Raw genomic sequence first — 23,722 nt, forward strand, 5'->3', positions numbered from 1 at the left:
CCTGGGGCACAAAATTCATGCATGCTGGGGGAGGGAGGTGTCCCTCAGCCTGGCCTGCACCCTCTCAAATCTGGGACCCCTCGGAGGATGTCTGATCCCTCACACTTATCAGGCCTAAACTGGCAGTCAGACATCCCTCTTGCAATCCAGGACCACTGGCTCCTAACCACTCAACTGCCTGCCTGCCTAATGCCCCAAACTGCCTTCTCCTGCCAGTCTAGTCGCCCCTCATGGCCTTCTCTTGCTGTCCTGGTCATCCCCAATGGCCCTCCCCTACTGGCCTGGTTGCCCCCAATGGCCCTTTTCTGTCAGCCTAGTCACTCCCAACGACCCTTCCCTGCCAGTCTAGTCACCCCTAACGGCCCTTCCCTGCAGGCCTGATCTTGCCCCCAGTGGCCCTCTCCTGCAGGCCTGGTCGCCCCCAACTGCTCTCTCCTGTTGGCCTGATCTCAACCCTAACTGCCTCTGCCTCGTCCCCCACCACCATGGCTTTGTCTGGAAAGAAGTTGGATGTCTGGAAGATGGCCGGTTGACCTGGTTTAATTAGCATATTACCCTTTTAGTATAGATGTGTTGTCTCAGAATTTACTTTAAATTGGGAGTCAGTTACTTGATTAAATAAGGCTTTTTCCACCAAAGAATACTTGATAGGTGATGCTCTTTCACAACACCAAGAAGAATGTAATACTTCACTTGACTTTTAGCTATAAGATTGAAAAGTAGCTTCAGTCAACATTCAACTGATCAACCATTATAAAGTTCCCTGATGGCTCCTCACTTAATTTTAGCAGATGTCATTGATCACTGACTTTATTAATTTCACTAGATGTTGCAGTGCTTTGATTTTCTGTTATTCACTCTCCACTTATTAATTGTGGTTCCTGTATAGGAAACAACTTACCTTGATGAACTGTTTGGTTATGCTAAAATAGTTGTCCAGGAAAGGCAGGCTAATCATTGTTTCCTTTTTGTAATCTTCAGATAAATGAGTTGGTGTCATAATAGCCTCCAAAGGTGATGGTGGTGCTTTGAACCATGTGAATTTTTATAAAGTTTGTATCCATTGCTTCTTTCTGATCCGCACATTGCCCATCTCGAGTTCCCCTTTCTTTATTGTTGGTCCTGTGACATGTCCACAAGAGTCTTCGGTAGCTTCCTTGCTTTCATAGTAAGGTGTCTCACGTGTTCCATGTGTCCATATCAAATTGAGCAACATTTTATAAAATAGCCAGAATTTTTGTCAAGGGTAAAGTATAGAGGAAAGGTAAGGGAAGACTGAGGCACTGTCACAATTTGGAGGAGACCAAAGAGAAGTGACAACTTAATATGCAGTGTGGGAGCCTAAATTGGATCCTGGACTACAAAGAGGACATCAGAGGAAAAACTGGTGAGAGCCAAAGAAAAGATATAACTTAATATAAAAAGTTACATATCCTGTTTTAAGAAAACATGATATGTATTTTACTAGCTTATTTGACTTTAAGTTTGTATCTCTATTTTTTTTATTATTATTTTTTAATATATTTTTTATTGATTTTTTTACAGAAAGGAAGGGAGAGGGACAGAGAGCTAGAAACATCGATGAGAGAGAAACATCAACCAGCTGCCTCTTGCACACCCCCTACCGAGGATGTGCCCACAACCAAGGTACATGCCCTTGACCAGGATGGAACCTGGGACCTTTCAGTCCGCAGACCGACGCTCTATCCACTGAGCCAAACCGGTTTCGGCTTGTATCTCTCTTTAATGCTGAAAATCTGAGTACTTAAATGAATGTAATTTGTACTTTATCCTATGATAGTGTGAATATCCTATCTAATAAAAGAGTAGTATGCAAATTATCCATCTCTCCACTATACCCACAAGCCATGCCCACCAGCCAATCAGGAGTATGCATATTAACCCCAACCCTGATGACTGTGGCCACAGAGCAAGCAGGAGGCTTGGATTTTCTGGGCAGTGGAGGAAGCCAAGCTTTCTACACACCCTGGCAGGCCCAGGCCTCCACTCAAGGCTTCAAAATTTCAATTATAGAAGAAAAATAAATTCCAGCAAAAATGGCTGGGGCCATGGAGCCAGCAGGAAGCTCCGCTCCAGGCTACAAAGTTTCAATTGTAGAAGATAGATAAACCCCAGATATCAGGGCCTCCACTTGGGTTGCTGGGGGGATGGGAAGAGGGGGAACTGCCCTGCAAACTACCACAGGCCTCTAGCCCAGGCTGCCCCATGCCCCAAGGGAACCCCCACCCTGATCTGGGACACCCTTCAGTGCAAACCAGCTGGACCCCACCCATGCATCAGACCTCCATACTATTTGATAAAAGAGTAATATGCAAATCGACTGTCACTCCAATACAAGATGGCTGCCCCTATGTGGACACAAGATAGCTGCTACAAGATGGCCAGCAGGGAAGGACATTTGGGAGGGACCAGGCCTGCAAGGGTGGGCAGGTATGGGCAATCAGGCCAGCAGTGGCTTGCTAGATTCCTCTGTGGTTAGATGTAATGTAAATATCTGTATTTTCCGATGGTCTTAGGCTCTACAGCAGCGGTTCTCAACCTGTGGGTCTCATTTACGATTCATTAACAGTAGGAAAATTACAGTTATGAAGTAGCAACGAAAATAATTTTATGGTTGGGGTCACCACAGCATGAGGAACTGTATTAAAGGGTCGTGGCATTAAAAAGGCTGAGAACCACTGCTCTATGGCTAGTGCCCAGGGCTCCCATTCTCAGCTTAGGTAGATGCTTCCCGGACAACCCTGCTGACACTGTCTTAAAATCACTTATAATAATTCTCTGAATAGTTACACCACTAACTTAATATATAATTAAGTTTTAGATTGATTTACATTTTTAAGGATTGCTTAGAGTGTTTTTAAAAGACCTTAATAAATATTTAATTATGAAACATTTCAGATATATGTGAAAAGAATTATTTAGAAACAGAGCTAAGAGAACTATATATTTAATCAGATTGTCAAAGCTTTTTCAGTATAGCTTTGACATTGAGATGGAAAATGTACTGTTAGGATAGAGTCCACCAAACAGGAGGATTTCATTACATGGGAAGAGGGTTTAATTTAATCTCTCTGCTTTTTTTCTCTAAAGAGCAATGAAATTAAATCAGAGAAATGACCTCTCTTAATCAGCTCATTAAAGTTGTGTTGAGGCTACCTCTCTGAACAGTCAAGTTTCCAAACTGGGTTTTAGGCCAGAAAGGACTTTACTTTAGTGGTAAGTTTTCCCTCTTGCGTATTTTTCTTTGTAACCCAGAGACCTGCTTTTTGGCCATGCCAGGAAGCAATAGTTTATACAATAGTTTTAAGTCTCAAAGTAGTTTTGGTCTCTCGAACAAGTAATGAAAAAGTTACTTATTGGAAGGATTGTCAGTAACTGCATCATTATCATCATACTTTTTTGTTGTTGTTAATACTTGTCCAAGTGTATTTTTCTATTGATTTTTAGGGAGAGTGGGAAAGAGACAAAAACATCAATGTGAGAGAAGCACATTGATTGGTTGTCTCCTGCATGAGCCCTGACCAGGGCCCGGGACAGGGACGACCCTGCAGCCAAGCTACATGCCCTTGACTGGAATCGAACCTGGGACCCTTTGTTGGTCCGCAGGCCAAAACTCTATCCACTGAGCCAAACCTGCTAGGACAGTAGTCAGCAAACTCATTAGTCAACAGAGCCAAATATCAACAGTACAACGATTGAAATTTCTTTTGAGAGCCAAAAACTGATTTCTGTGAAGTTTCAATCGCACTGTATGTGCACACCCGCAGGTGGTATTTTATGGAAGAGCCACACTCAAGGAGCCAAAGGGCCGCATGTGGCTCATGAGACACAGTTTGCTGACCACTGGGCTAGGGAATCCTCATTGTACTTTAAATCTTTTTCTAGATTCAGACATTTGATGATAAAGTCTAATTTTTTAAAAAATATCAATATATTTTTTACTGAGAGGAAGGGAGAGGGATAGAGAGCCAGAAACATCGATGATAGAGAAACATCTATCAGCTGCCTCATGCACACCCCCCACTGGGGAGGTGCCCACAACCAAAGTACATGCCCTTGAGCGGAATCAAACCTGGGACCTTTCAGTCTTCAGGCCAACGCTCTATCCACTGAGCCAAACCGGTTTTGGCAATAAAGTCTAATTTTAATGCTTTGTATCTGTTGTACTGTTTACAAGAGGGGACTTTTCTGTTGGCAGACTTGGTAGTTGTAGGAAACTTTTGAAAACCCATTTGCATGTAGGTTCGTAATTAAGAGCCATAGTGGTGTGACGTTAACCTTTCTTGTTTATGGACCACTCTTTCTGTTGGACTGATATTCTGGCCTGGTTACCTTTGTAACTTTGTATTAAAGAACATTGAAACGTACCAAAGTAGACAGAACCATATAATGATCCCTATATCCTTCTCCAGGAGGAGGAATGGTGAATGAAGTCCCATATCTCTGTCCAATGTACTACTATGAGGAAAATTCTAGACATTGTCTTATTTCCCCAGTAAATATTTCAACATGCAGTTATTTAAGCCAGGGTCTCTTATTATTAAACATAATTATAATATCATTGTAACATCTAAGGAAATACAGTAATTCTTTAATACCATAAAATATTCTATCAGTATTACTTCCCTGATTGTTGTTTTAATCAAAGCCAAAGTTTGGCCATTGTGCATCTTGTGTTGTCTTTCTTTTTTTTCTTTTTAAAAAAAATATATATTTTATTGATTTTGTACAGAGAAGAAGGGAGAGAGATAGAGAGTTAGAAACATCGATGAGAGAGAGTCATCGATCAGCTGCCTCTTACACACCCCCTACTGGGGATATGCCCGTAACCAAGGTACATGCCCTTGACCGGAATTGAACCCGGGACCCTTCAGTCCCCAAGCCGACGCTCTATCTATTGAGCCAAACCGGTCTCGGCGTTGTGTTGTCTTTCATGTGAAAAAAAACCAGGCTGCTTGTCTAGTAATTGTCCACTTTGCAGAACTCTGCTTATGTTTACTGTAAGTTTGTAACAAGTTCATATCCTGGCTTCTGTTGTTTGTTTTGCAAGACTATTGTCTGTCTGCTGTGTTGCTGTTTCCATCAGCAGGATGTGATTTCTGACTGCCTAAAAAAATATATGACACACACACACACACTAGAGGCCCAGTACACGAAATTCGTGCCCGGGGTTGTGTGTCCCTCAGCTCAGCCTATACCCTCTCTAAACTGGAACCCCTCACGGGCAGTTGGACATCCCTCTCACAATCCAGGACAGCTGGCTCCCAACTGCTTGCCTGCCTGCCTTCATGATTGCCCCTAATTTCTTCTGCCTGCCAACCTGATCACCCCCTAATCACTCCCCTGTCAGTCTGATTGATGCCTAACTGCTCCCCTGCCAGCCTGATTGCCCCTAACTGCCCTCCCATGCAGGCCTGGTCACCCCTACCTGCCCTTCTCTGCAGGCCTGGTTCCCCCCAACTGCCCTCCCCTGCAGGCCTGGGTCCCCTCCAACTGTCCTTCCCTGCAGGCCTGATTGCTCCCAACTTCCCTCTTTTGCTGGCCTGGTCACCCCTAACTGCCCTCCCCTGCTGGTCTGATCGCCCAAATTGCCCTCCCTTCCAGGCCTGGTCCCTCCCAATTGCCCTTCTCTGCTGGCCATCTTGAGTCAACATGGGGGTAGTCATCTTTGACCACATAGGGGCAACCATCTTGTGTGTGGGAATGATGTTTAATTTGAATATTACTATTTTATTAGATAGGATTCTCTCTCTCTCTCTCTCTCTCTCTCTCTCTCTCTCTCTCTCTCAGCCCAGTGCACAAAATTAGTGCACAGGGGGGAAGGGTCCCTTCAGCCTAACCTGCACCCTCTCCAATTCAGGACATCCCTCTCACAATTTTAGACCACTGGCTCCTAACCATTCACCTGCCTGCCTGCCTGCCTCATTGCTCCTAAACACCTCTGCCTCTGGTCTGATTGTCCCTCACTGCCCCCCCTGCCAGCCTGGTCACCCCAAAATGGCCCCCTCCCAGCCTGATTGCCCCCAACTGCTCCCTCCCCCCAGCTGCCCTGCTGCTTGGTGGTTTGGTCACCCCTCACTAACCCCCCTGCCGGCCTGGTCGCCCCACACAGCCTGTTCAGTTGTCCGTTTAGTTGCAGTGGTCACTTAGGCTTTTATATAGTTAAATATATCTTCTAGTTGTGTTCCCCCATCCTCTTTTTGGCTATCATATATCACGTTTAACCAAACATTTTTTTTGAGAATCTTAAAAGTGTAGAAGTTAATAGTGATGAAAATCATCTATAGGATTATCTTCTGTGACTTATCAGTGTGGATACCAATCTATGTCTTTATTTTCTGGATGTGACAGTTTTGTGAGAATTGATCTAGGTCTCTATTACAATTTAATGTATTTGTCCTTTATCCTACATTTTGAAAAACACTGACGTCTTGAAACAGATTTAACTTGTTTCAAGAATTTCTTCTTTATTTTATTTTTAAAAAATATATATTTTATTGATTTTTTACAGAGAGGAGGAGAGAGGGATAGAGAGCTAGAAATGTCGATGAGAAAGAAACATCGACCAGCTGCCTACTGCACATCCCCTACCAGGAATGTGCCCGCAACCAATGTACATGCCCTTGACCGGAATTGAACCTGGGAACTTTCAGTCCGCAGACCGACGCTCTACCACTGAGCCAAACCGGTTTCAGCCAAGCATTTCTTCTTCATAAGTAGTTGCCTTTATATATCTATCTTACAACATTTAAGGGATTTCGTACCTTTATGATTGATTATGTACAATGATAATTAGATGAGACCATCTTTGATCATCAGATTATTTCATTAACAAGTGTTTTGAGCATTAACCATAAATAGGTTATTGAGAATAAGGAGCATCATTATAGAAACTAATAAGCTTTATGGTTATCCAGGAGACAAAATAGTTAGCTTTTAGATTTCTTTATCAAGCACTCAGAAGAGTCTGAAAAGATACGTGGGTTAAATCAAGGTCTTTATCTTGTTGTAAAGCAGAGTAGCCTGGAATCAGACCTGTGTGTCCAGGAATCTTGGGTCTGACACCTAAATTAGGAAGGTCTAAAAACCACCATCCCTTTAAAACCAGAGTTACTTTGTAAGACATGGGAAAATCAGGAGGTGTTATGTGTAAAGTTGAGCCAGTACTTATAGCAGAGGCCCCTTTACACTATGTTTCAGAGTGTGAAGGGGTTCCTTTTAACCAATTATTGTTTATTTCTCCTGACAACTGGTCCTGGAAGAAAGGAAATTAATGGGGCTGGTCAAAAACCATATATATAAATTGGGGAGTCATCAAATTCCAAGTTGGAGTTCTATTAATTTTGTAATTTTCTATTTTAAAAATAACAGTTCTGGGCATGAGTTGGGTTTATATGTTTTGACACAGTTTCTAACTCTTAAAACATCATGGTCAACAAATTATCGTGAAGAAGAAACTTATTTTTAAAAAACCAAGGTATTTCTTGAGTAAGTAAGGTGTAAATTATGGGCAGGTTTTTCTAAACTATTTGAACTCCAGAGGGATAAACATATCCTGGAAAACTTAGAATCAGTTATAAAGTAGAATCAGTTATATCTGTACTTAAAGTTACCAATTTACTGTCTTTGTCATTTTACAGCATCCTACAGTTAACATTAAACTTCTCCCGGTGGAGCCACAAAGTAAACAGCTCATGACTTCTGATCAGGACGCTAAGGTTGTGGCTGAACCGCAGGGCCAGCGAGTCCAGGAAGGGAAAGACAGCGATCATCTGGTGAGTACATGCCTGAGGCTGGCATGGGCCTGTGTATCTCCTTTTCTTCTGATAACAGATTTTTACATGCAATAAATTTATGGGTAACTTAGTAGAGAAAAGTTAAGTACTAGGAGATAGAGAAAACAAATGGCAACTAGTAGCTAGATATTAAAGCCTTAGATTTTAACTTTGTTAAAAAAATTATTGATTTTATTTATTTATTTTTTAAAATCAATCTTTATTGTTCATATTGTTACAAAGATTCCTCGTTTCTTCCCCCCTCCACCAGGTTCCCACCCCACTGCCCCCTCCCCATCCCCCATTGTCCTCATCCATAGGTGCACAGTTTATGTTCAGTCTCTTCCTCCCTCCCTTTCCCCGATAGTAAATCCCTTTTCAGATAGTAAATCAGTTACTTAGCATTTTCTCATATCAATAATACCACCACATGCCCAATGATACATTTCACACAAAAGACATTTCCAAATAGGTCAACCAGCCTCATCCAGGCCCCACCCAAGGCACTCACAAACCAACACCCCAGCCCTATACTAACTCAACACATCCAGATCTAAGCCTTCATCACTTGATTCAGCAGACTCTCAAGTTCCCACAAAAGTTTCCAACCATGTCTGAGAGGCAGCCGTGGGGCAGGGGCAGGCGAGGAGCGAGCTGTTCCGGGCCTGGCTGCTCCGGGCCTGGCCTCTGTTGCTCTGGTTCGTTCCACAACCAGCTGCTCCGGGTCTGGTCACCGCCGCTCCCGACCTAGTTGCTCTGGACCTGGCTGCTGCTGCTCCGGGCCTGGCCACACCAGACCCGGCTGCTCTGGGCCTGGCCACTCCCAGCCTGGCAGCTGCTGCTCCAGGCCTGGCCACACCAGACCCGGCTGCTCTGGGCCTGGCCGCTCCCAGCCTGGCAGCTGCTGCTCCGGGCCTGGCCACACAAGACCCGGCTGCTCCGGGCCTGGCCGCTCCCAGCCTGGCAACTGCTGCTCCGGGCCTGGCCGCACCAGACCCGGCTGCTCCGGGCCTGGCTGCTCCCATCCTGGCAACCGCTGCTCCAGGCCTGGCCGCTCCCAGCCTGGAAGCTGCTGCTCCGGGCCTGGCCGCACCAGACCCGGCTGCTCTGGGCCCGGCTGCCCTGGGCCCGGCCGCTCCGAATCTGGCCACTCCCAGCCTGCATGCTCCGGGCTTGGCTACTGCTGTTCTGGACATGGCTGCTCCCAACCCGGCTGCTCTGGGCCTGGCTTCTCTGGGCCTGGCCACTCCGGCTCTGGGTGTTCCTGGACTGGCCTCCCTGGGCTTGGCTGCCTCCGCCTCAGGCCTGGCTGCCACTGCCCCAGGTCTGGCTGCTCCAGTGCTGGCTGTTGTTGCTCTGGTTCTGGCTGCTGCTGCTCTGGGGCCTGGCCGTTGCTGCTCCAGGCCCGATTGCCATTGCTTTGTGCCTGGGCACTCTAGGCCTGGCCGCCGCTGTTTCAACATTCTGTCCTTTTTTTTTTTTTAACGCATTTATGTTGCAATGTTGGCTGGTGAGTTGAGTTCTGACTTAGTCTTTGAATTTTCAAGATCTTCTTTGTATTCTTTCTTAAGTAATTTTACTATCTTTTGCTCTCACTTGATTTCTTCACATTGAGAACTTTGGTTTCTTCCTCCTTGTCCTGGGAGCTCAGCAGATTGGCCTGTGGCACCCCTTTGTTCTCCGCGGGCTCCCGCGCTGCTCCAGCCTGTTGCCAGGGGTGCCGCCCAGGAAGCAGCCCCTGGCCTTGGCTCCGTTGCCCGCACTCAGAGGTCGATGGCTCAGGGGCAAACTCCCCCCCCCGCCCCCCCTCCCCGAGGCCCCGTTGCCTGGCTCCCTGCCGGCACCCGGCTGGCCGGTGTCCGGCAGGGGCTCCTGCTCCCCGTCGCATTCCTCCAGTCTGGAACTTTTTTTTTTTTTTTTTTCCTCCTCCCCGCTAGGGGAGTCCAGGATCAGAGTCAACAGACTGTCCTCTGCGCGCAGTGCGCGCGACTCTGGGGGCTACGCTTTTCGCCACTCCTCTGGGATTCCGCCTCACAGCCCCGTCTCCCCCTGCCCGAGCCTGGGTCCCCAGGGTCTGGTCCAGGACTGGGGTTCAGTGCAGTTCGGACAGGCTCAGCACCACCGGAGGCTTTGTTTCTCCACGCTAGGGTAATCCAGCATCAAAGTCAACATTCAGTCCTCTGCGCACAATGTGCGTGCAACTCCGGGGGCCCTGCTTTTCGCTGCTCGCTTGGGATTCCGCCTCACAGCCCCGTCTCCCCCCGCCGGAGCCTGGGTCCCCAGGGTCTGGCTCATAACTGGGGTCAGCGCTGCCGGTTCGGAGGTTTAGCCCAGGCTGGGGGTTTTATTTCCTTCCTGCTAGGGAACACCAGGCAGCACCCAGCCCTCTCCTCCTCTCCGGCTGCGACCTCTCCATGCGCGCGCGCTGCATGTCTCCGTACCTTGGGCTTTTTTTCAGCTCCTCTGATTTTCCTTCTGGTTTTCTCTTTCCTTCTTGTTGTAGAATTTTCAGTCAGTCGACTACCTGTAGCTCTGGGCGATGTCCACTCTACATTTTAGTTGTATTCCATTGAAATTGTTGTGTGCTGCTGCGGTTAGGTGTCTACCTGAGCAGCCATCTTGGATCAGATTTCAAAATTATTGATTTTAAGAGAGAAAGAAATATCAATTTGTTTTTCCACTTATTTATGCATTCATTGGTTGATTCTTATGTGTCCTGACTAAGGATGGAACCTACAACTTTGATATTATCAGGAGGACACTCTAATCAACTGAGCTACCTGGCCAGGCCAAAGCCTTGGATATGAAATCACCAAGAAAACACAGTGATTTATAAATACTTTTATAGCATTATAGCCATTTCAGTGGTATGTAGTTAAAGAATTAATTAGAATTATAACAATTTTTTTATTTTGACTACATTCATTAATTGTAAGATTTGATCATGTCAAGCAGTAATATTTAAAGTTTCTAAATGGCTTTGGGAACAGTGTGTTTTTTTGTTTTTTTTTTAATTTTCCCTATTGAAACTACTTTAGTAGGATTTTAGTTTATGTACAGTCAGAATTTCAATATTTAAAATTTTAAGGCTTCTATATAGCTCTGAATATCTCCCTGAATTTCCTTTGTCATATAAAAATGTGCTTTTCTCATGGGCTTTGTTGTGTTCGATTACTGTGGTTTGAAAATATGTTTTTTCACATTGCAGTGATGGTATGTTTGATGTTTTCAATTTGCAGATGAATGGTCCCATATCTCAAACCACTTCTCAGACAAGCTCCATCCCAGCTTTGAGTCAGGTAATTTAGTCCTGAGATATATCACGTTGGAGGCTCACAGATATTACCTTGTAACAAATATTTATTGTAAACTAATTAAAAAAGGTTGATGTTTCTAAGTTGGGTAGGGGGGACCCAGTGCCTTGTGTATTAATTTGATGTCTTATATTCATTAAGAGTTTAAAGGGTCATTTAAAGGGTGACTGATCATCTATTATGTGTATGTTAGATTCATACATGGGTGGGAGGTCCCTCAACCCAGCCTGCACCCTCTCTAATCGGACATCCCTTTTGCAATCTGAGACTACTGGCTCCTAACTGCTCACCTGCCTGCCTGATCGCCCCTAACTGTCCTCCCCTGCTGGCTTGATCTTGCCTCCAACAGCCCTCCATTGTATGTTTTTGCCTCCTTTTCAAATATTAATATATATACATATATATATATATATATATATATATATATATATATATATATATATGGCTGATATTGCAAAATGTCCCATTGGGAGTTGGACCCAGAGTTTGATCACTATGACGTGCTCTGACCACCAGGGGCCAATGCGAATGAAGGAAGACCCTGATGGACAGCTAGGGAAAGAAGGCCCTGATCAGCCCTGATCATTGGCCAGGCCTAGCAACCATACCCATGCACAAATTTTGATTTATTAAAAACAAAAAAACAAAACAAAAACTTCCATCATTTTGACATATGTACACGTGTTTTATGTTTTTTATTATTTATTTGCCACAAGAAAAGGTCAGGAATTGTTACCTCTCTTTTAAATTTTTTTTACTGTTTCACTTCATTACTGTTGTGTATGTGCTCCTTGTAAGTGACGTAGGTGCTTATGTAGCTGGTTCCTACTTATGGTGAAAATTGCGTTATGTTGATCCATAGGAAGGGATCTCCGATGTAACCCGAGGACCGACTGTATTCTGTTTCATTGATATCTTCCTCCCTCCATGTACCCTCCCCTTCTCTCTCTCTCTCTCTCTCTCTCTCTCTTTGGTTAATCTTCACCCCAAGATATTTTCCCATTGATTTTTTTTTAGAGAGAGTGAAAGGGAGGGGGATTGACAGAGAGAGAGAGAGAGAGAGAGAGAGAGAGAGAGAGAGAGAGAGAGAGAGAGAGAGAGAGAAATATCAATGTGAGAGAGACGCATTAATTGGTTGCCTCTTGCATGTGCCTGGTCCGGATATACATACCCTTAACTGGAATCAAACTCAGGACCTTTCATTCTGCAAACTAATGCTCTATCCACTGAGCCAAATTGGCTAAGGCTTTATATGTCTCTTTTTATGCCAGTACAGTGCTGTTTAGATTACTATGGTCTTGTACAATAGTATAGTTTGATATTAGGTAGTGTGATTCCTCCAACTTAATTCTTTCTCAAGATCACTGTTGCTATTCAGTGTCTTTTGAGGTTCCATAGAAATTTTTTAAACATTTGTTCTAGTTCTGTGACTAAGTGAAATAAACCAGTTAGAGAAAGATAAGTACCATATGATTTCACTCATATGTGGAATTAAATGAACAAACTGAACTACCAAGCAGAGAGAAACTATTAATAGAGAGCAGGCAGACAGATCTATTGGGGTGGTGGGTGGTTGAGGGATTGAGAGAAAAAAAAAGAAAAAGAAAAAAAAAAGCATGGACATAGTCAACATTGTGGTGATAGTGGAGCATGGAGGGGTGTGGAAGGGTAGCTGGAGGTGGAAAAGGGCATAGAGGTGATAAATGGTAATGGGGGGAAAAATTGGTTCACATTTTAGCTATGATTAATCAAAGAGTATGGAAATGGACAGCTATTGGTTTTTAAATCCTGCTTTATACCATTTGGGTCTGCGTATGTCGGTGCATTTGGAGCTATTCCAGATTTAGCTTGTTAATCTTGTATGTGATCTTATAAATCTTACACAAAATTAAAAAAGTAAATCTTTTTTAAAAGTAAAATTTAAAAGTAATCGCACAAAATTTATGGTACTAAACTTCCTAACATTCCCTGCATATAAGCAGTTCATGTAAGAAATTAGAGGGGATTGAATTGTTTATCTTCTTTTAATAAGGAAGGCTTTTTTTTTTTTTTTTAAAGACCCTTCCAAGCAATTATATTTCTTTTTTAAAATTATATTTTACATTGATTTAAAAAAAATAAATTTTATTGCCCTGGCCCAGTGGGTCATTGATTGGAATGTTGTCCCATACACGAAAAGATTGTGGGTCTGATTCCCTGTCAGGGCACATATATCTGTGATTTGTGTTTGATACCTGGTCAGGGTATGTATAGGAGGCAACTGATCTACAGTATGATGTTTCTCTCATTGATGTGTTGCCCTCTTTCTCTCTGTCACCCTCTCTCTGCCCTGCCCTCCCCCTCCCTTCCTCTCTCTCTAAAAATCAATAAAACATGTCCTCGGGCTATGACTTAATAAAAATGAAATTTAGAATAGCTTTAGTAACTTAAAATCCAAATGGTAGTCTAAGAGGGAAATAACAGAAATCATTGAGAGTTTTAAAACAATAAAAAGAATTTTTTAAAAGAACAAATCGTCCTCTGGTTGATTTGCAGTCTAATATAATGTTCAAAATGTCTTTAAAACCTGTTGCTGGCTGTGAAACTAGCTTTTGGATTCTGTGGGGGGTTTTGGTCTGTTTTGTTTCTGTAAATTACTTTGTGGGTGAGAATTGAGTTAAGACCTATCTGAAAAAGAATTCAATATTTCATTTCTGTGGAGAAATAACTTGCAATTAGTACTACCTTAATATAATTTTTTTGCTATTTTTAAGTGTTAATGGCTGCCCTAACTGGTTTGGCTCAGTGTGTCGGCCTGCAGACAGAAGGTCCTGGGTTCAGTTACAGTCAAGGGCATATGCCTGGGTTGCAGGGTCAATCCCTAGTAGGGGTGTGCAGGAGGTAGCCAATCAATGATTCTCTTCATTGATGTTTCTATCTCTTCCCTCGCCCTTCTTCTCTGAAGTCAATAAAAATGTACTTTTTTTTTTTTAAAGAGTTAATGGCCTATAACAGAATATCATGTGGCTAGTTCTTTGTCTAGCTCTGCTACTCAGTACCCCTAGCATCCCTTGTGCAGATCACATCTCTGACACTGGGTTTTGTAAATTGGGGATATACTATTTACCAGTTTTGCAGGGTGATGCACACTTCAGGTTTTCATAGAATCGTTAAATACTTGAGCTGGAACTTACCATAAGAGACCACCTTGACTCGCATGTGGGTCCTTTAAAACTTAATTTATATACTTATCTTCACAGAAAAAATAAATCTTATTAGAGACTACAGCTATTTTTAAAGAACAGTACAATGAGAAGATACATATTTCACCTCACTTTTTCCCATATAGTATGAGTTCATCTATATATTCCCTTGTACTTGTCGTGCAGTGTTTTCTTTTGAAATTACTATACTTTATTTAAAGGAAGGAACTTTTTCTAAAAATATATTTTATTAATTTTTTTACAGAGAGGAAGGGAGAGTGATAGTAACATCGATGAGAGAGAAACATTGATGAGTTGCCTCCTGCACACCCCCTACTGGGTATGCACCTGCAACCAAGGTATATGTCCTTGACCAGAATTGAACCTGGAACCCCTGAGTCCACAGACCAATGCTCTATCCACTGATACTGAGCCAAACCGGTTAGGGTGGAAGGAACCTTTTTTGTGGTTAATCCTCACCCAAGGATATTTTTCTCATTGATTTTTATTATCCCCCTGGGTTTTCTTTATGTCGATAAGCCATCATTTCTTTAGCCATTTGGTTTTTGGGGAGGGGGGGCCATTTGCATTGTTCATTTTTTTTTCATCATTATCAGTGGCATTGCTCCAACCATTTTTTCTAACTGACACTGCTATGGCACACTAAGTGTGTAGACATCTTACTTGGTGTTGTGGCTCTTAGTGTTGATGCTCAATAGTCTACAGTTATGATTGACAGTGGGTATGCTTAGCAGTTTGATTTAGGAACCATCTCTTTATGGTTTAGTCTTCCCCCCAGTTGGACACAGTGTGAGTTAAAGGAGAATTGTCATAATGATGACCTAATAAACATCTGACTAATTCAGGAGCAGATTTGCATTTATCCAGCCAAAATATCAATCATATTTATCATACATCCCTCTGTTCCCTATCCCCCCAAATTTTTGAGTAGTAGCTACAAGCCTAGCCAACCAGTGTGAGCACCAAAAAGTGATCCTATCTAGAGGAACTGAGACTTGGAGAGGATTAAATAACTTCCCTAAGAATACTTAACTACAACATGGCAGAACCAGGGTTTGAAACCAGACATCCTGGCTTCAGAATTTAAACTCTCAAGAAGAGATACTTCCTCATTGGCATCTGTTATTTCATTTAAAAGCAGAAACAACAAGTGAAAAATAGTATCAAAAAACAAAACAAAGCTCTTGTCAGCCATTTGGCAACTCCTTGCATTGTCTCTGAGCAGATGAAATTAATTTGGAATAAACCTGGAGGATTTTAGGTGGCGAATAGTGTGACATATATGAATATTATTTTGATCTCATATTAACAGTGGATTTTAGTGAGTTAAGAATGCATACAAAGAAACCATATCAAAAAAGCTATTAAGCAATGAAGGTGAGAAATTATGGTGGCTTAGACTTGGAGTAAATGAATTGCAAATTTATTTTGGAGGTAGATTCAATCACACAACTCTGTGGATTGGATGTTGTAGATGTTGGGGTGAGGGAAAGATAAATCAAGGATAGTTGAGCAATTGGTTTAATTTATTTTAGGGTGGAAAAAACTGGAGAAGTAAAGGTTTGTGGAGGGAAAAATCCACCTGGCAGAAATTCAAGTGAGCAGTGAAGTGGGCAGGTGGGGCTGGTTGGACCTCAATAGAGAAGTTACAACCTGAAATATAAATTTGAAATAAGTAGATGTTTTACTATATCTTATAGATGGAAAAGACTATAAAAACTACTGTTTTGTATGTCTTGTTACTTTGTTTCATCTTTTCATCCCTTCTACAAGGACACTTCAAAAATATGTTATGTATTTACTTCTTTAAATAAAGTTTCAACATGTTTCTCTAACATGCACCATTTTAATTTTGTGCCTAGCATTGTTATTTCTGAACTTCAACAGTGTTATTTCCCCCCCAGAAATTAGATATCACTATAAATACCTATAAATTTTAAAGATCAAATTTTTGTTATTTCCCATTGGAGTCTTTATAAGGTAACTTCTTTGTTGTCATCATTCCATGAAATATAGTTCAGAGAATGTTGAAACACTGTAGAAAAACAAGAGATTAGGAATTCCTTCTCTGGCTGGTATATTAATTTTAGTTACTTTTTCATTGATTTTGTGAGAATAAGAAGAATAATATGAAAAATTTTGTTGCTATTCTGAGTCATTGGTTTCCATGTGTTGTTTAGGTTTTAGTGCATGGATCAGGGGCTGCTGTAATTAGGATTTTGGATTTGAGTGGCGGGGACATGTGACTGTTGTGCAAAGGGCTATTTTTGGTATCTGAGTGTCGGCTTGTCAGAAACCATAGAGAATTAGTGTGAGGTGCACTTGGAGCTTAGACAGTGCCGATAGGCATTGTAATGTGTTTGAACTTTTTAACATGGGCTGTTGCTTCAGCAAAGAATTCAGTGGTGACAATGACAATGAAAAAACTGGCCTGTTACAAAAATCTGTGGAGGAGAAGGACCCGGAGAACAAGATAAGTAAAACTTTATCTGTATTATTTGATACACTGGAAGGTGAAGAGCTGCACAATGTTGAATATGGAGCCAGCGGGGCAGCTGCTGGGACTGATATATGGCCAAGGATGTTTGTGAGGTCTGGGCACAAATGGGCGCACAGATCAAGGCCATCGGTTAACTTTATTTCCTCTTTAATGTATAAGTTCCTAGATAGGTATAAAAATTTGGATGAGACTGACAATTCAGGTACTGCTGCTATTGAGCAGGCCTGTGAGAGTGTCTGTGAGACTGTGAGTGTGGACATTGACAACACACAGAGTTTTTCTGTAGGTATTGCCTCTGAAGAGGACGAGTGTCTTTCACATGTCCCGGGGCCTTCTGACCAGGACAAGCAGGAAGGAGCCCTTGTAAATAACCTTCTGTACCATCACTCTGGCACATGTAAAAATGCTGTAGTAGAAAAAGAAGTCACAGTAAATGTTCACATCAGTTGTGGTAGTGAGAAAAATGCTTTAGATGAGTCTGGTAGGGAGACCGAGAGTGCAAACCCCATTTGTGTGGATCACAAGCGATGCTGGAATTCAAGAGAGAGCAAGTTTTACAGTATCTGTGTTGTAGATCCTGGAAGCCTGGACAGTGACGACGAGCCATGTGTGCACATGTGTGGAACAGCTGCCACAGAAGAGAGCCCCTCAGCTGTCACTTTTGAGGGGGTTTGCAGAGGGTCCTCCACAGATAACACTGCTGGAGGTCCAGGGGACTTAGAGGCACCACAGGAAGAACTATACCCATGTGGCATGAAGGAAGTCTTTAATGAAAAAACTGAACCTAGTCTCAAAGTTTTGACTGACAGTGACCCATCTTGTAAAAGAAACACTGGTGACATGCAGGCTCAGTCTTTAAGGGCAAACCCTTACACTGGGTTCCCTACAGATTACACAGAAAGTGATGCATTACATAATGTTGGCACAATATCTGAATCAAATACTAACATAGACACTGACTCACTAGAATACATGTGTGCCATCCCTGAAGAAGGAGAGAGCCATAGTTCAGTACTATTAAGTCCGATGGGTGACTCGGGTGTTGATCTAATTGAACAAAGTGCTGACACCGAGGCTATAAAAGCTAATATAGATCAGAGTTTAAACTCTGAAAAGGGAGGAGGAAAGAACTTTATGAAACATCTAAAAGACAGTGATTATTCCAATTTAGATGTTAAGAGATTGGACAGATCAAATAGATGTATCACTTCAGTGAGCTTTAGAAATGAGTGTCTTCTTGTTCATGCTAATTTCCGAGGAGCAGCCCCTAAAAGAAGTGATGACCCCAGATCTGAATACCTGGGGCCAGCAATGACAAAGGGACAATACAGTGGTGTTTGCAGCCTGGGAACTGGGAGCATCCAGCTTGTGAGCAAAGGAGAATTGGCTTTGCAAGCTGAAAATAGTTTGTCTTATCAAGATGATGATGAAATGAGCATTTTTGAAGATGAAAGTCATGATAAAAGGGCTTTTGAAAGATCTTTGAGTCAGGAAGGTCTGTGTGCAGATACTGGGGCTATCATAGCCCAGGCCCAAATTAGTGATTTAACTCATGCAATGCAGGCAAAAAATGTGGAGGGCTTCTATCAAAGAACAGATACGCAGGATCTCAGGAGTTTGCAGGAAGTGCCCCAGAAGGATGAATCTCCTCTTGGACCCAGGTGTGTTCAGAGTAACTTTATGTCCTCTGCATTTATTTTCAACTGCGCTGAAGAAGAAAAAAGTGAAACAGGCCAGAATCATAAAGCAGAAGATGAATTGTGTGTAAAGAGTTCAGTGAGTGGCCCTCACAGACTAGAAAATGCCAAAAAACAGTCACTAAGGGCTAATCACAGAGAGACAAGTAAAAATGACATAGAAAATTTCAAGTTAGGTTCTAAAACAATCTTTCATTGGGAAACAAATATAGAAAAATGCAAGACAGTGCCCGCTCAGGATGTATTGGCTTGTGCTAATTCTAGTATAACAATAGCACCTGACTTTGAAATAAATCAAATAGAAAAATGTGAAGAAACCTGCAGAGTGAATGACAGCAAACACAAAGATCTTCATCTTGTACCACCTGTGAGTTCAGGTGAGCAGATGGCAGAAGCACAGGAGACCTGCTCTTTTAACTGTGGTGGAGATCCAAGACAGAAGCAGGTTTCCTGCACATCCACTGACGTCTCTGATACTTTAGACACTGCAGTGGCAGGACACAAAACAGAAGTGATAGGGGAAGGACTTTCCTGGGAGAAAGACAGTGACTCCAACGACAGCTATTGCAGAGGTCCATGTGGGATAAGCAGACTTGCACATCACTTCACACAAAGAAATGCCAGAGCCACAGTTAAAGAGCTTGCATTAAATGATGAAGTGGATTTTGTGGGAAGTTCAAGGGTGAATTTTGGAGAAATAGAGTTATGTGGCACTCTTGATGAGAATTCCTATTTGGCTGGTGAGGATCCTGCCCGAGTGGACAAACACACAGCTGTTCCTCACAATGTGCTGCAGGCAGTTCCTGTCATCTCAGGTGGCAGCAAAGAAATGGTAGTACCAAGTAGTGAGGACTATGTTTTATTACTCTCAGAAGACACTATAAATACATCTGAAAACCCCTCAAAAGAGGATTTGCAGAGCTTCCCAGAGGAACTGTATTTGAATGAACTTTCCTATTATCCAATGGGAGGGTTTGCAGGTCAGATGTTTTCTGAAAGCCTGGCAGGTGGTGGTTGTCGATATCCCGTGGGCTGTCTGTGGACTAACACAGTTGTGAAAGGTGAACTAGAGGATAAACAAATACTTATGGGGGACCTGCACAACCAGCCACAGGACTTGAAGATTACTCCCTTTTGGATGGAAAAGCTCCATTATCAGCTACCAATCGCAGAAGATGGTGTTGTTTGGGGATGGCAGAGTAGTAGTGCACAGTTAGTAAGTGTTTTTATCAGTTTTTATTGTGCTGTGATATATTAATCTTTCATTTTGATTGCTCTTAAGTTGAAATTAACAAATGTTTATTCTAAACAATGGACAGTTGTTTGAATCTTTATGTAAATGTAAAGATATGAGTTACGTAGCATTGATTTAACCATTTCCAAATTGGTGACTATGAATTCACTTTATTGTTTGGTGTATTTTAGCCAGAGGGTTTGTCAACTCTTATTAGCACTAAACCTGTACTGCTCCAGGTGGTCAGATTCAGCTTTGTGTAAATCATCTTATGTTTGTGGACTTCTTATGCATGTGCTTGTGCAGGCTGTCATGCCAGTCCTGACTTTCTTATCACCAGCTTGCTGAAGCAGAACAAGCATTTGACCCATTGGATATTTAGAGTCTTTTCTAAAAGGTTACTTACACTTGCAGTGTGTACATGAATTAAATCTGTGCTTTCCGCTTCATTGTATGGTAACCGTCACAGGCAGGTAAAATTTGCTGCGTTTAATTCTCAGAAATTTTGCTGTCTCCTTTCTGTCAGAAACATCTGCAGAGCTTTTCAGACCACAGTGCTCAAGTCCTCATTTGGAAGAACCTTCGCAGCTGATTCTGCAATGGGCAGCTAATTTGGGCATCTTTCTAGAAATTCTGTAATAAATGCAAATATTCCATAAAAAGGGAAGTTAGTCTTCTCTTAAAGCAGTCCTTTTGGACATGTATGATTGAAAGGGCATACTTTTAATAGTGAAAATTTTGTTGCATTAGGCAAGAAAAATGGTAATTGTAAGGAGATAGATGTGTAGAGTAGATGTTAATTAATGCCTATTATATGGAGATAAATAAGTAAAAATTCTATAATTTAGGGAATCATCCATTAACTTCTTTTCTTTCCATGTCCACATTTGGGAGTTTTACCAGAGCTACATTCAAGTTTCTTAAATTATTGTAAAGGCAAACACTGTAAAATTAGGCCTTTTAACTGTTTGCATACAATTGACTGCTAATTTCGGTGCTTAGTGCATTAATATAGAGTGCACATGGTTTTTGTTGCTGTCCTGCTCTTCTGCCTGTGAGATACATGTGTACTGTTTTGAATTAGCTTTTCAATTATGAGATAACATCCAAACACCATTCTAATTTGACATACTGTATTTAGGATAGTGCTTTGCTTTTCACAACTCTAGTTTTCACAGTAGATATCTTTTTTAATAGTAATCTTATAAATAGCAGCTACTACTCCATGTTACAGATCAAGAACCAAAAGAATGAGACTTCATAACTCTAAAGCCAGTGAATTGCTATGAATTATTAAACTTACTTAGGGACAAATCCAGGAAGTTTGTGCTAACTTGAAATAAGAAATGTATAAGTGTATCTTTCCCCTCTTAACTGTTGCCCTCTTATCTTAACTGTTGTATTTTCTTCACCTGCCTTTCCTTCCTCTGATATTAGTTATTCTAGTTTCTACTCAGTAACTTGTCAGTGAGACCATTCTATCTCATGTTGTGACAAACACAAATTTATGAATTGCTAGGGGTAAATTGTTTTAAATGGTGCATAATGTTTGGGTGGGTAGAAGAGTTTATCTTTTTATTTTTTAAATATATTTTTATTGATTTCAGAGAGGGAGGGAGAGAGAGAGAGAAACATCAATGATGAGAATAACTGATTGGCTGCCTCCTCCATGTCCCCAACATGCAACTAGGTATGTGCCCAGACTGGAATCAAACCTGAGACCTTTCAGTCTGCAGGCTAAGAGTTGCTTTTTAAAGAAAAAAAAAATTTTTTTTTAATTGATTTCAGAGAAGAAGGGAGAGGGTGGGAGAGGAACAACAATGATGAGAGAGAATCATTGATCAGCTGCCTTCTGCATGCCCCCAACTGGGCAACCACAACCTGAGTATGTGTCCTGACCCTGAATGGAACAATGACCTCCTGGTTCATAGGTCAGCAATCAACCACTGAGTCACACCAGCTGAGCAGAAGAATTTCTTTAGAGCGTCAGAATTTGGGGCTGCTGTACTCTTCCAAGAGTAATATTGGTCATTTATATAATATTGATTCAAAACTTTTTTTTAATTGTCACCTGAGTATATGTTGATTGATTTTTAGAGAGAGAGGAAGGGGTGGAGGAGAGAGGAAGGGGTGGAGGAGAGAGAGAGAGAGAGAGAGAGAGAGAGAGAGAGAGAGAGAGAGAGAGAAACTCCAGTGTGAGAGAGAAACAGTGAATGGTTGCCTCTCATATGTACTTTGAACAGGGATCGAACCACAACCTAGGCACATGCTTAGACCAAGAATCGAACTTGCACACTATTAGTGTACTGGATGGCATTCCAAACAACTAAGTCACCCAGGTGGGGCAAAATGTGTTTTTTAAGGTCACTTCATTTCTGGTTCTAATGATCATTACTTAGGTTATGATTTTCAGTGGAAAAAATAAGACTTGGGTGGCCAAGCAGGCCGAATACATACATATATACATATATATATATATAATCTTTAGTGACCAGGACGCCGGAATGACTGGTCACTAGGGCAGAAACAGTCCTGATCTGGGGATGGGGTCCCGCCGGCCAAACTCCCTTGGCCCTTCCCCCTAGCTGGCCCCGCCCGATAGGCCTCTCCCACCCCGATAGGGGGCGGGATTACAAGAAGTTAATGAACTCTTGATAAATGTTTTTGCTGACATTAGAGCACTTTTTCTTATTACCATCATTTTTTTTTGGGGGGGGGGGGTAATTTCATAACCTCTTTCTTGGTTTTCTTATTTCTGAAATGGAGGCAGTGATTACTACTACCTGACAGGCTTGTCATGATTAAATACAGGTAAGTACATAAAATATTCTGGCACCTAGCCACCTCTCCAGTGTTAGTTGTCATGCCATTAGGATTTAGTTATGTTTCCCGTTTTTCACCCTTGTCACATCTCAGAATATCTTTTTAATACTGCATAATTGCTTTAAATCATGAGTTGATTTGGATTTAAGTATCTACTACTTACGAAGTAGAAAATTACATAAAGGTAAAAACATAGAGAAGCCATTGGTTGATGGTAGCCATTTCTGACAGGTGTGAGGTGATACCTCATTGATTTGTATCTCTGATGATCAGTGACTGAGCATTTTTTCATGTCTCTTTGCCTTCTGTATTTTCACTTTGGAGTAGTGTCTATTCAGGTCCTTTGCTCATTTTTTTATTGAATTGTTTATTTTCCTTTTGTTAAGTTGTATGAGTTCCTTATATATTTTGGATATATCAGATTTTCATTTCCTTTATCAGATATCTGCCCAATTTTCCCAACACCATTTATTGAGGAAAATTTTAAAATATATATATTGATTTTTTTACAGAGAGGAAGGGAGAAGGATAGAGAGTTAGAAACATTGATGAGAGAGAAACATCGATCAGCTGCCTCCTGCACCTCCTTACTGGGCATGTGCCCACAACCAAGGTACATGCCCTTGACTGGAATCGAACCTGGGACCCTTGAGTCCACAGGCCAACACTCTATCCATTGAGCAAAACCAGTTAGGGCAAGGAGGAAGAGACTGTCTTTATTGTATGTTCTTAGCTCCTTTGTCAAATATTAATTGAGCATAATGGTTTGAATTGATTTCTAGATTCTCTGTTCTATTTCATTGATCTATATGCCTGTTCTTGTGCCAGTATTGAGTTGTTTTGGGTACAGTGGCTTTGTAGTATAACATGATATCTGGTATTGTGATCCTTCCAACTTTGTTCTTTCTCAAGATTGCTGTGGCTCTTCATTTTTGTGGGTTTTTAAAAATATTTTTATTGATTTCAGAAAGGAAGGGGAGAAAGGGAGAGAGAGAAGCATTAGCGATGAGAATAATTGATCGGCTGCCTCCTAAATGCCCTCTACTTGGGATTAGGCCCACAACTCTGGCATGTGACCAGAATCAAACCCGGGACTCTTCAAACTGTAGGCTGACACTCTATCCACTGAGCCAAACTAGCTCGGATTTTCGCCGT

The 23,722-nt window shown here is 42.0% G+C and overlaps 2 protein-coding genes across 12 annotated transcripts in view; both read left to right on the forward strand.

Annotated features, from left to right (window-relative positions):
- LOC118702486 (la-related protein 4B) overlaps positions 1 to 23,722 on the forward strand; it is a 93,280-nt gene that overhangs the window by 26,926 nt on the left and 42,632 nt on the right. For 9 of the 11 annotated variants that reach the window (XM_036408458.2, XM_036408449.2, XM_036408469.2 and 6 more), the window contains 2 exons: positions 7,662 to 7,796; positions 11,036 to 11,095. In XM_036408458.2, coding sequence (XP_036264351.1) covers positions 7,716 to 7,796; positions 11,036 to 11,095 — 141 coding nt within the window. In that variant the 5' untranslated portion in view covers positions 7,662 to 7,715. Of the gene's footprint in view, positions 1 to 3,131; positions 3,238 to 4,239; positions 4,264 to 7,661; positions 7,797 to 11,035; positions 11,096 to 23,722 lie in introns of those variants that run through there. The other 2 variants (XM_045588833.1, XM_045588835.1) reach the window with 2 other exon arrangements.
- On the forward strand, positions 14,749 to 20,482 carry LOC118702480. Its single transcript, XM_036408411.2, has one exon. The coding sequence runs from the start codon at positions 16,688 to 16,690 to the stop codon at positions 19,766 to 19,768; it is 3,081 nt and encodes a 1,026-aa protein (XP_036264304.1). The 5' UTR covers positions 14,749 to 16,687; the 3' UTR covers positions 19,769 to 20,482.

Source organism: Pipistrellus kuhlii, unplaced genomic scaffold (assembly GCF_014108245.1).
Source record: "Pipistrellus kuhlii isolate mPipKuh1 unplaced genomic scaffold, mPipKuh1.p scaffold_m20_p_1, whole genome shotgun sequence".
Taxonomy (NCBI): domain Eukaryota; kingdom Metazoa; phylum Chordata; class Mammalia; order Chiroptera; family Vespertilionidae; genus Pipistrellus; species Pipistrellus kuhlii.